This window comes from Muscardinus avellanarius (genome assembly GCF_963383645.1).
Source record: "Muscardinus avellanarius genome assembly, chromosome: 2".
Taxonomy (NCBI): domain Eukaryota; kingdom Metazoa; phylum Chordata; class Mammalia; order Rodentia; family Gliridae; genus Muscardinus; species Muscardinus avellanarius.
Genome location: NC_137787.1, coordinates 186,724,285 through 186,737,468, shown reverse-complemented (window position 1 = coordinate 186,737,468; position 13,184 = coordinate 186,724,285). Strand labels below are relative to the sequence as shown.

The following is a 13,184-nucleotide window of genomic DNA, read 5'->3' as shown; positions in this document are numbered from 1 at the left end:
TGGTACCTTGAGAAGTTAAAAAATGACCAGATTGGCCACAAAGTCCAAAAGAATATATAGGGGAAACATTTTGTCCACCTGATTCTAATACCCTTGAAGCATGGCAGATGAATATTCACCTGGCCTCTTGGCCCTCCGGGGCCAAGTGTGCAGTGCACACGCTTGTAATCCCAGCATTTGGGAGGCTAAGACAGGAGGATCATGGTTCAAGAACAGCCTCAGCTACTTAGACCCTGTTTCAAAATAAGAATTAAAAAAAACACAGGGCTGGGGGTGTAGCTCAGAGGTAGAATGCCCCTGGGTTCCATCCCCAGTACTGCAAAAGAAAGAAAGGAAGGAAGGAAGGAAGGAAGGAAAGAAAGAAAGAAAGAAAGGAAAAGAAAAGAGACACACAAAAAAGAAAAGAAATGCATCTGCTCAGCAGGGCACAAGCTTGTAATCCCAGCATTTAGGAGGCTGAGACAGGAGGATCCCGGTTCGCCTGAGCTACTTAGGCCCTTTGCAACTCAGTGAGACCCTGTTTCAAAGTAAAGAATAAGGGGCTGAGGATGTAGCTTGGAGGTAGAATGCCCCTGGGTTTCATCCCCCAGTATAGCAAAAAAGAGAGAGAGACAGACAGACAGACAGACAGACAGACAGACAGAGACATGTAGCTGCTCAAGCCCTGTCCCTCGAGCTCCTGAGCCAGAATCTGCAATTTAACACGTTGTACTTCCTCCTGGGTGGCACGCTACAGAACCTGCAAGAGCGATCATCACACCCTGTGTTTGTGTGCTTTTGAGCACCCATTAAAAAGTGCCAAGCATTCTGGCTAGCTTCTTTCATGGGCCTGGACCTATTTATAATCCTCCAGACAATTCTCTAAAGCAGGTGACATTAGAGGCTAAGAACAGGTGTCACTGGGCCTGCCAAAGATGTCACTAATAGACGCTTCCTGGAGTCCGAGTCTTAGACAGGAAAATTGAAGCCCAGTTTATATCTGACTTGCACGCCCTGCACTTCCTGGCAGGTCCCAGCACCCAGAGGAAGCTGCAGGGTCACAGAGCTCAGTACCAGCCTCTGACTGACAATTCCACACCAGTTGCTTCAGATCACCGAAGAAGAGCACTCCGACGCTGCACATCCCACCTGTAGCTCCTCAAAACATCAGTTTAGAGGCCGAGAGAAACACAAAACACATTTGCCTGCATCAACATAGGCTGTCTGTGTGTAGCTTCAATTTTTTAAATGCAGTCATTGGAATTAATAGGTCTTTATTAGAAACCAGTTTTGACCTTCCGTTTCTGAACTTTTTTTTTTTTTTTTTTTTTTTTTTTTGCGGTACTGGGGATGGAACCCTTCTACCTCCGGGCTACACTCCCAGACCTATTTTATATTTTATTTGGAAACAGGGTCTCAAGCCAGCGAGGCTGGCTTCGGATCTGTGCGATCCTCCTGTCTCCACCTCCCAAGTGCGGGGATTACAGGTGTGTGCCACCATGCTCGACTCCAGCACTACTTTTTATTCTTTATTCTGAAACAGGGTCTCACTAAGTTGCCAAGGGTCTCACTAAATAACTGAGGGTGGCAGCAAATCTGAGACCCTCCTGTGTCAGCCTCTCAAGTGAGGGGATTACAAGTGAGTACCACCACACCCAGCTTCCGAGCCCTTTATGATACAGTTTTCTCGAATTCTACTTGACAGGGGAGTTAGAACTCGTGATAGGAAGTGACATTTAGGTGTTAAGTGTTGTGCCTGTCTCCCGCCTCCATCCCTCTGATCTTTTTGGATCTTTACATCTGTGTTTGTCAGGCTGGGTGCCTGTCTGAAAATAACCTCTTGAACCTCAATAGTATATTCATGACTTAGAAGCATCTCATTTGCCCTAAAGTGTGAGGTGCGATGAACCATCTTGCGGTGTGTGTGTGTTGGGGGGGGGGGCGGACACAAAGGTTACAATTAAATTTATTAAAAAATGCAGCTGAGCGTGATGGTGCATGCCTGTCATCCCTGTACTTGGGAGGCTGAGACAGGAGGATCGCAAGCTCATGGCCAGCCTTGGCAACTTAGGCCCTCTGCAACTTAGCGAGACCCTGTTTCAAAGTAAACAATAAAACGGGGCTGGTGGCATAGCTGGGAAGTAGAATGCCCTTGGGCTTGATCCCCAGTACCATCAAGACAAAAAACAAACACTTTGCAAAATTAATTTTGGTCTTAATTAGGACTGATCTATACAGTTTGCAGTTGTTCACCTGTGTAGCACTTAGATTGAAGTCCTAGGTGGGATCTAGAAATGAAGGAACATTCTAAAAGAAATGATAAGATCCTCCAACCCTTCCTGATACTGTCACGAGACTCTCCCCCACCCCGGTTTTTTTTTTTTTTTAATCAGGGCCACATTGTAATTCCCTGCTCGGTACCATTTGGTGGTATTTTTATTTCTCTTTAGGTATCATCCTATTTTCTTTTTGTTTGCCACTGACATCGGTATATTTCATATGAATGCATAATATATTAAATACATATGCATTTAAAATGTTGTTTTGATTTGTTTGCGAGTTGTTTCTCTTAAAGGGTCTGTCTGGGGAAATGAGTAATTTCTCATATCCTGTCCTTGCAGGAAGAATTTTAAATCGTTTCTCCAAAGACATTGGGCATATGGATGACTTGCTTCCCCTGACATTTCTAGACTTCATCCAGGTAACGTAATCACAAGGTCAGCTTCGTAGATGGAGAACTGAAGTTCCTTTTTTTTTTTTTTTTTTTTTGCAGGCCTTTTAATGGAGGGGGATCGGGTGGGAATGGAGCCCTGGGCCGGGCCATGTGTAATGTTACCTTAATAAAAGGTCGTGTTTGTAAAAGGAAGGTGTGGTCATGGTTGGGAGGCTGAGTTAGCATGAGTAATGCCGGTGTGTAGGAGCGGCTACCCAGTCGTGTCAGGAGTGGTTCAGGGGCAGCTCTTTGCTAGGTGAGTGACTCTAGTCTGCCTCCCAGGTATCTGGCGTGGATTTCGCTTTACTGTGAACACATTTCATAATATAGAAACAATCACCTCTCACGGAAAGATAGCCCAGATTAACTAAATTATGCATTGTATTACCACAAAGGGCAAATATTTACCGCACCGATTTTTTTTTAATGGGAGGGGGATAAAACCAGGTGTGGTTACTTACAAAGAAAAGATTAGTAATAATAAGGTGAAAATAATACTTTGTTAACAGGGACAATAGAGGGCAGTTATAGCAGATACAAAGCCTTTAAAGGCAAGCGAGTTTAAGCCAATAATTTGAGTACAGGATCAAAGGCAGCTCAGAAAATGTCTTTTTTGTTTTTCTAGGCAGCTTTCCTTTTCACACGTTGATTGCTCTGTCTTAAAGTGTCTTTTTCTTTAAAAAAAAAAAACCACACACAACAATCCCACAGAAATACCTTCTATAAAGCTTTTGTTTTGTCTGTGAACTTGTGGTCCGAAAGAATAACTTGGGTCATGTCGTTTCTCATCTCCTCATTCAGTATCTTTGCTCATGCGGTAATTTTTTTTTTCTTTCTGTTGTTTGATTCTGTCTATTTCTCAATGATTCAGACTGGGGAACTTGCTTTTTTAAAATAAAAAATAAAGCATTTGTTGTTGGAAACAAAATGCCTCTATCGAAAGCTCATATTGTAAACTCCCAGCTGCCGTCACTAACATGATAATGAGTCTGGACATTTTTCCCTTCCCCTAATTGAAAAGTGAAGTTCCATTTTACAGTAGTTCTAATCATAAGCCAAGTTTAAGGCCAAGAAGAGAAAGTGCTCCAGCTAGAACGTCAAGCGTGGCTTGGCCCTCCCAGCGAGCCCCCCACTTCTTCAATGCTTGCGTATCCCCCAAGTCCACGTGTAGGGTCACCTCTGGAGTCCTTGGAGTGAAAGGAGCCACAATTACTTAATTTGGAAATGTCGCTATGTCAGAAAAATCGCTAATGGGCCTGATATGATTGTCGGAAGTCCTATTAGTCACAGAAAGACAACTGTGAAAATCTGACTGCAAACAGCTTAGCCCATGGGCGACGTTTACCTCGGGGAAGGAAGGCAGCCGAGACTCGCCTGGGACTCACAGGTAGAGTCCTCTCACACGAGGGAGCACTTCGGATTTTTTTTTTTTTTATTCTTCTGCAAACTCATTTGAAAAATGTGTCCTGCTGGGTGTTGCTATTTTATTTATCCCCCAGGAGCAGAAACGCTAAACAGTTTGATTTTTTTTTTTAATAGAATGCAGATGACTGGAAGTACACGTTTCAACAGTGATCATTAATTACTTGGAGAAGATTTTGCGAAAGGTTGTGTCTCCTCCCAACTGGGAGCAAGGCTCAGGCTGGCTTTCCAGAGCCTGCTGGCCCACTGTGTGCTCAGCAGAGTGAGCCCTGCTAATTAGAATCCTTCATGTGTTTTTGTGTCTCATATGGACGGAAAGGGATGGATGCTACTTGATTTCAATATAAACATTCTCAGCAACGTGAGGAGAGGAAAATTCTAGTCTCGTCATAATTCTGTTTAACCAGATAGACAAGGGTCTTTTTTCTTAATAATTATCTTTATTATCCACTCGCATAATCTTGGCAAACTTATTATGGTCGAATCTTCTGGGTCCCAATTAGCCAATTTATTGGATCGACAGCAAAGGTAACTCTCGATGTTATTGTCTCAGAGGAAGGAGTTTTATAGGAAGGACAACTCAGTTATCAATTATGATAAAGATCTGTTGTCACTTGTTTTCTTTGCAGGTGTCTTTAATAAGGCTTCCCGTAATCCCTTCAGGAAGAAATATTTTCTCCTTTTAAAAATAGTGTTAGCTCACTATAAAAGCGCTGATCTCCGCTATTGTTGTTGATTCTTTGAGGGACATTTCCCAACATTCATTGTTTAAATGGTTGTCAGGAGGAATCAAATGAAACTTCATAAACAATGCCGTCTCTGGTTCATCTTACTCTGTGTGTGCAGCCTTTTCTCCAGAGGATTTGCATTCGATGAGTGGGGCTTTTGACTGAGCTATCTCGCTGGGCTCATTTTGAAGTATTGGGGGCCTGTTGCTGTGTTAGCCAGCAAAGATTTTTTTTTTTTATTAAAGCCACAAAAATGCATTTAACCTACCCTCAAATAAAGGCCAACAAAAATCTAAATGTAAATTAATTTAGATTCACTTTTTTTTTTTTAAGTTGGATAGGACTCCGTAAGGGAAAAAAACAACCCAGTGGTGTTCTGGGACTCTTAATGGAATCATGTAAACTTAAAATAAACACTATTATGGTAAGCACATAGAATGAAAACTAATTTTCCAAATCAAATACATTATATTCAATTCATTTTCCCCAATCAACCAAATGTTTAAAACCTGTTAGTTATAACAGCAATCTTCTGGAAATTAATTAGAAGCCTATTAGCTCTGCTAGCTGAGCCGAAGGAAGGGGTTGCTCCTTACATTTCTAAATAGTCTCCTGAATTAAAGCGGAGCAAGGTCAAAATAACAATCAACTTGGCTCACCTCTTGGCTTTACTTAGTACTTGTTCTTTTATTTGGGGAGGGGAGTGGGTTTTGCCAATAGACTCAATCATTTAATACATTTAAAATTTGAGTGCCCGTCAGTTAAAGCGTCCGGTGACTATTCTCCCTCTCAATAGTAGCCCACTCTCAGTTTTCTAGGGCCTCAGAAATAGAGATGACTTTCCAGGCCTCTTGTCTGATCATCAGTCCTAAAGGGTTCGTCAGCCCCTTTCAAAGTTGACATAGTAGAAAATTTCCTGTCTGCCTTTGTTCTTAATGTCATTAGCAAAACCTTCTGCTGACATCGGCAGGCCCTGGGTTTTAATGTCTCTCATCAGATTCTGTGGGTAATTACCAGCACAAGTAGCGGTTCCTCCTCTGCACAGAGAAACTCATGAAAGAGGAGGCCTTCGAACCTCAGCCGCAAAGTGTGACTTGGGATGTTCTGGTCAGCAAGTACCCTGGGCGTTAGCTAGCAAGAGGTGGGTGTCCTTTGACCTCTGCGGAAGCTATGCATCTTCTGGTATCCTTGAGCCAGGAAGAACTTGGCACAATATATAGTAATACATAGAGTGAAAATCGAAGTCAAATCCAAAGCTTTGGATATCTTTGCGAATGGGAAGTTTCCACTTATCAGAATAGTCAGATGAAGACTTGCTCATTTATTTATTTTTCTTTCTAACTGAAGATGGGCATATGCTCAGCCATTCCTACAGAATTAAAATCGAATAGTTATAGAAATAAATAATATGATTGCATTTATCCATGTGAACTTTTTAATCCACAGCGTGCATGCTTGATTTTTTTTTTCCTGTAAGTTGAAAGTTTTGTTGTTTTGTGAGTAAGAGTTCAGAACTGAGGCTCGTTGGGTTGGAACTGGTGTATCCAGTTGAGTGTGGTGCTGAGGGATTGAGTGGAGGGACAGAGATTAACACCCTCCCTTGATGGCATGCTGTCCAGAGCCTGTGTGATCTGTAGGAGTCAGTCAGATATCAGGGACAGAGTTACTACTCCACTGACGAAATGACTGAGAAGGGAAGTTCTTTCTAAAATTTGAGCAGATTCCCTGGCCAGAGGTTGTTTGCCTGGGTTTGTCCCTCAGACGTCAATGAAAGATTTGTACTTGTGTGAGCACCATTGGGTTTGTTCTTATATGGTTGGCTGTTGGTAACCCATTCTCATGGAAAACAGTAACACAGCTAATTTTGAAAACATGTATCATTTACTGCATTGATATCCTCTATTAGAGTGAGAAGTTTGGGCCAGGTAGTTGGAGAGCGTCTTGTACAGTAGTGCCTAAAGAGAAGTGAATTTTAGAGGAGCCAGGCTGTGTAGACAGGTAGACTAGAATTTAAGAATGGTTTTGAATATATCACAGGATTATCTAAGAAGTACATCATTGCAGTTAATGATTTGTAGAGCATGAGGTAACAGTCTGCATATATTGGTACTGCCGGGGACTTACAAGTTAGCCCAGGGCTGGCAGTGAGCATGTGGCTTAGAAAGTGCTCTCCATAGCCGGGCGTGGTGGCACACACTTGTAATCCCAGCATTCGGGAGGCTGAGACAGGAAGACCGCGGTTCGCGGACAGCCTCAGCTACTTGTGAGGCCCTTTGCAACTCAGTGAGACCCTGTTTCAAAATAAAGAATAAAAAATAGGGCTGAAGGTGTGGCTCAGGGGTAGAATGCCCTTGAGTTTTTTTCCTTAGTACAACAATAAAAAAAGTAAGTGCTCTTCAAATGTTTGATTTCTTTTGCCTTTTCAAAAACTCTAACCACTTTGTGTTAACAGTATTCCTATAACCAGGTCCTCTATCAAGATAGAGTGGATCTTTACAGTTTAAAACTGGATGTTTTTATGAAAATAGAAATTAAAATGCATACAATAAGAAGATTTTTATCTAGACCTCAGACATGAGAAATTGATAAGGAGAGGGATCCTTTGAGTGGGAACTTGGACTTCAAAAGATGATATATTAGCTGAGTGTGGTGGTGCACGCCTATAATCCTAGTACTTGGGAGGCTGAGACAGGAGGATCACGGTTCACAGACAGCCTCAGCTAAATAGTGAGGCCTTCTGCAGCTTACTGTGACTCTGTTTAAAAAAAGTAAAGAAGCCGGGTGTGGTGGCGCACGCTTGTCATCCCCACGCTTGGGAGGCAGAGACAGGAGGATCGCGCAGGTTCGAAGCCAGCCGCGCACACAGGCTTAAGAGACCCTGTTTCCAAATAAAAATGTAAAAATAGGTCTGGGAGTGTAGCCCAGAGGTAGAAGGGCTTCCAGGAACCCCAGTACCACCAAAAAAAATTAAAAATAAAAAAACGTAAAGACTTCAAAATAGGGCTGGGGGAGCCAGGTGTAGGGGTGCACGCTTATAATCCAGCATTTGGGAGGCTGAGACAGGAGGATCGTGGTTTGCAGACAGCTTCAGCTACGTAGTGAGGCCCTTTGCAACTCAGTGAGACCCTGTTTCAAAATAAAGAATAAAAAAATAGGGCTGGGATGTAGCTTGGAGGTAGAATACCCCAGGGTTCCACCCCCAGTACTGGGGGGGGGGGGTGATGTATTTGGGTAAAGGACAAAAGTATAGCAGAGATCACATTCTGTATAGAGATTCACATTTTCAGGTGTTTGAAGACTTCATTATATTTGAACAAATACCAAGAGTATGAATCTATTTAGTCATTTTCCTAGAATAGTGCTTGGATTGTCAGTACATGCCATATTTGTAACCTTTTAATAGCATTTTAATTAAAATTTGGTAATTGTTAGAAATGATCATTTTAATAATGATTTTTGTTTTGCTTACGGTACTGGGGGTTGAGCCCTTGGACATTCTACCTCTGAGCTCTGCCCCCCCCAGCCATTTTTATTATTTATTTGGAAATATGGTCTCACTAAATTGCTTAGTGAGGCTGGCTTAGAACCTACTCTTAGCTCAGCCTCCCAGATACTGGAATTACAACGGTGGCATGCGCCACCGTTCCCAGCTCTTAATAATAAATTTAACAGTCCAAATGTATTTGTAATATTTGATGAGCCGATATGTATTATGACTATATTTACAAGTAGATATATTGTAGAGAAGCTTGACACTTCTCTGAAAAGGAAAACATTATTTCTAATATAAATGTATTTCGTGAAAGGAGTTCCTAATTCTTTAGATTAAGAAAAGGAGACTAAGCTGGGCGTGGTGGCGCATGCATGTAACCCAGTACTTGGGAGGCTGAGACAGAGGATCGCAGGTTCACAGCCAGCCTGAGCTACCTAGTGAGGCTCTCTACAACTTAGCGAGACCCTGTTTCAAAATAAAGAATAGAGCCGCGTGCGGTGGTGCATGCTTATAATCCCAGTACTCGGGAGGCTGAGACAGGAGGATCATACTGGTTCGAAGCCAGCCTCAGCAACTTAGTGAGACCCTGTTTCCAAATAAAATATAAAATAGGTCTGGGAGCGTAGCCCAGAGGTAGAAAGCCCCTGGGTTCTGTCTCCGGTACACACACACACACACACACACACACACACACACACACACATACACACACACAAAAAAAAAAAGAAGAAGAAGAAGATGAAGAATTAAAATAGAGCCAAGGGTATAGCTCAGAGGTTAGAATGCACCCTAGGCTCCATCCCCAGTACCACAAAATAAAATAAAATAAAAAGAAAGAAAAGAAGACTCTCTCCATTCATTGCTGGGTGTGGGGCATCGGAGCTGAGTGCGGGGGAATTCTTTGCTGAGCTGCAGAGCGGTGGGAGGGACCAGTAGAAAGGCAACAATTACAGTGTGGTGTGAACACAAAGGACACCGGGCTGGGATGATAGTTAAGACTTCAGCATGCTACGTACTCCCAACCCCAGCTCTGCCCCTGGTAGCTCAGGTATTTCGGGGTAGTTCTGAGGCCCCCAGAGGCAGGAGCGCCATGCGTAGCCGGAAGCGTGAGGGACGCCTGGCCTCTCTCAGTAGCAGGTAGGAGTTGGTTCCATGATGGTGGATGAGGTCGCCCGGAGACCGCGAGGCACTGTCAGGGCCCACAGAAGCCCCGATGGCTAAAGAGGAAGCTGAGCACACAGAAAATGAACGGAAAGGAAGAGCAGAGGAAAGCTGGTGTTGAGCAAGCCAGGGGAAGAAGAGTGTGTTAGTGTGGAGAGGTGAGCAGGCTGGCTGTGTTCCGCAGCACCCAGCAGAGCCCAGGCGAGTCCTGGGAACCTGACGGTCACGGGGGCCGCACGGGCGGCACCGAGTCCATCCGCAGGCGAGGGAGCGGTTCTCTGCTTTCCAGCAGCTTGCCCAAACACCAGGTGGTATGTGGCCGACAGACTCAGTATAAGAAGATAAGATGATGGAAGGCGTTGCATTTTGTTTTAGCCACAGGCTGAGTTTATTTAGCTTTTCTGCGTGGCTATCTTGATTTTCTAGAGTGGGTTTGCCCTTATGTAAGGCTTGTTAAGTTAGGACGTAAAGCCGAAGACTTCTATGGGCCAGATTTCCTGTGAATAGCAGTGCTGCTAGCTAACAGTGGTGGCCTCTCATGTGCTGAGTCTAGTTCTATTATTCATTCATTCATTCATTCATTCATTCATTCATTCGGTACCAGGGATTGAACCCAGGGTTATTCCACCTCCGAGCTACACCCCCAGCCCTTTTTAGTTTATATTTTATTTTTAAATTTTGAAGCAGGATCTCGCTAATTTGCCGAGGGTTTCTCAATCTCTAAGCTGAGGCTGGCCTCGGACATGCCACCCTCCTGTCTCCGCCTCCCAAGTGTGGGGATCACAGGCATGTACCACCCCACCCATCTCCTGACCTCATTTTAAATTATTTATTTGTACAATCCCTCATCTTCCCAGGAGGCCCAAACAGTTATCCTGCTGGCTTAATTTCTCCTGGATCACACAGCCAGTCAAGTGAGGGGTTGGAGACTTTTATTTTTGTTTTTGAGGTCTACTCCTCTGGGCGAAGCAAACTGCCCCTTTCTGTGTTTTGATGACACTATCTTCAATAACATGTCAATTATTTATATGGTGCCCACCTAGGTAAGTGCCCAGGTAACATGACCTGTGATGTTTTAGATAGAAATTTTTTAGAAATGGTGGCACTGGCCATTTATGTATTTACTTATTCATTGTCTTTAGAATTAGGCAGACAGACCTTCCCCCAAAATGTTGATGAACCTTTTTTGCTGGTTTGTAAAATCCCCCAGCCTGGGAAGTACTATTTCCAAGGCCTGTCATCTTTGGCTTTGTAAGAAGCCTGCTCTCAACCCTGAGTACCTGACTGTTGATTTCCTGGGTGTGAGCACCAGGAAGTGGAGGACGAGGTCTTCCTGAATATTTAATTGGGTGGTGACCTGCATAGCTCTGGAGTAATACTGTGTAAACAAGGAATAAAATTTGGCTCTGACCAAAGCAAATATACATCTCTGGATTGGAGCTTAAGCTTGCAATGAAGACTTCGTCAAGCAGGGCGTCGTAGCACCTGCTTGTAATCCCAGTACTTGAGAGACTGAGATAGGAGGATCGCTGGTTTGAAGACAGCCTCAACAACACAAGACTTTCGGCAACCTAGTGAGACCATGTTTCTAAACAAAAAAATAAAAGGGACTGACGGTGTAGCTCAGAGGTAGAATGCCCCTAGGTTCAATCCCAAGTACCACAAAACAAAACAAAAAACTAAATGAACAGAGGAGATTCTACATTTTTTATTAATTGGAAGCGCATTCTTTATAGAAAATTGCATAGGCATGCTACAGTTAAATACTACAGATAATATATAAAGTACACAGAATAAATCTCATTTTCATTTAAAACATCCTTTTGTTTAATTTGACTGTCCAAGTCAAATTAACAGCTAAAATTGAACACAATCAATAGAGTATGTAAACCATCCCTCCCAGACTTTGTTAGTGTTAACATTTCTTTCTGTGAAGATGGGTGTTTTGATATATTTGACTTCAGACAACACAGGCTATTGCTGCTTTATTATATGTATATGTGTGTACATGTGATACACAGAAATGCCTATGGTCAAGGAGCAATTAAATTGTTGATATGTGACCCTTTCAAATTTGAGCTGTAAAGGGAGGGAAGTAATGTTTATGGCTGGAATATATGCAATTGGTTGGGCTCTCGTTGAATCCAGGTTGGCATGTCAGCCGCTTTGAAAACTTTCCTAAGGCATGAGAGTCGAACCTCTGGACAGCTAGCTGGACCTGCCCGGGGTCTTTGAGTGGGTGCGTGGCGGCGCATCTGCTCATTTTAAGGGGGTGTAAGGATGTGTGATGTGTCTGTTTGTCTCTCCTTTGAAGACGTTATCATTCCCAGTTGAATAAGTGAGCAAGGCTGGTAATTTGGTTAGCGCATGCACATACACACACACACACACGCACGCACGCGCATGCACGCGTGGGCACCCGCACACACACACACCCTGCAGGCTCTCTGAATCCCTTGTGGTCACCTGGCGAAGTCTTGCTGGACATTCCTGCTCCGTCCGCTCCTGTCGGTATCTGTCCCAGGGCTGGACACGGGCCGCCTCCTCCACGTTGGGCTGCAGTGAGGACTCCTGCCCTTGGCATTGACTGTCCACTCTCCCTGTGTCCATTCAGTGTCCGGCAGTGCCAGGGCCCCAGGTCTCTCTACCACCGTGAACCATCAGGTGGAAAGCCAATGGTGTTCCCTGATCGGAATCTCTCTATGAGGCTTTCTGTTCTCAAGAGAATTGTGGGTGAAGTTGGTGAACCCGGAGACATTGCTGCTAGTGCTTTATACCTACATGTGTGAGGCTGAAAGTTAAGATGGCCACTTAGACCTGCCCTTGAACCCCCCATGGGTCAGTGAGAGCTTTTGCCTGTTGTTGCTGTGTGTGTGTGTGTGTGTGTGTGTGTGTGTGTGTGTGTAGGGAACTGAACTCAGGGATATTCTACCTCTGAGCTTAGTTAGTCTCCAGCCCTTTTTATTTTTTGCTTTGAAACAGAGTCTCACTAAATTATCGAGGCTGTCCTCAAACCTACAATCCTCGTATCTCAGCCTCTCAAATACAGAAACTCTAGGCCTACAGCACCATGGTGAGCACCTTTACCTGTTTTTTTAATTCTTATGCTGATAAATGGTCTAGAAAGGACAAAGAAGTCAGCAGCTGCTCCTGTTCAGTCTGTTCACTGCTGTCTCTTCTGGGCTCCCTGGTCCTGTCTCTTTCCTCTGCAAAGTGTGCTAGCGAGCAGGCTCGTCTGCAGGGCCCAGAGTCAGCTCCAGAAGCACTTGGGAATCTCCATGACTTGTTCATACCACTTGTGCTTGTGATAATTTCATAATAGTGTACTTATCTAAACTGATCAAATAGGGATGCCAAGTGAAAGGCGTGGTTTGACAAGTTGAAGGCTTTGGAAAGACTTAATAATGACTTCACTAGAGTCTTTTTTTTTTTTTTTTGCTAATTAGTTATAGATGAAAATAAATGGTGGGGTAGGGAGGGATAGGAGGACTCTAGGAGAACTCTGTACTCAGGTCTTCCTAGTGTCTTAAAAGTTGTAGATGGCACATTATGGGTGCAATTTATTTAAGCAAGACCACTAGAGATCTCGCTATCAGACCTGAACATATTTTTCAGTTGAAGCAAATTTCTAAAGTTTTCTGTTGCTTTTGAGCTGGCTAACTATGTTTTCAGATCATAGCAGCTAAAG

At 43.6% G+C, this 13,184-nt stretch overlaps 1 protein-coding gene across 3 annotated transcripts in view; it reads left to right on the top strand.

Annotated features, from left to right (window-relative positions):
• The window catches only part of ABCC4 (ATP binding cassette subfamily C member 4 (PEL blood group)), a gene marked incomplete at both ends in the record, with an annotated part of 289,171 nt that overhangs the window by 184,262 nt on the left and 91,725 nt on the right, over window positions 1-13,184 (top strand). For all 3 annotated transcript variants that reach the window (XM_080688958.1, XM_080688957.1, XM_080688956.1), the window contains one exon: window positions 2,601-2,680. In XM_080688958.1, the coding sequence (XP_080545084.1) occupies window positions 2,601-2,680 (80 nt within the window). The remainder of the gene's footprint in view (window positions 1-2,600; window positions 2,681-13,184) is intronic.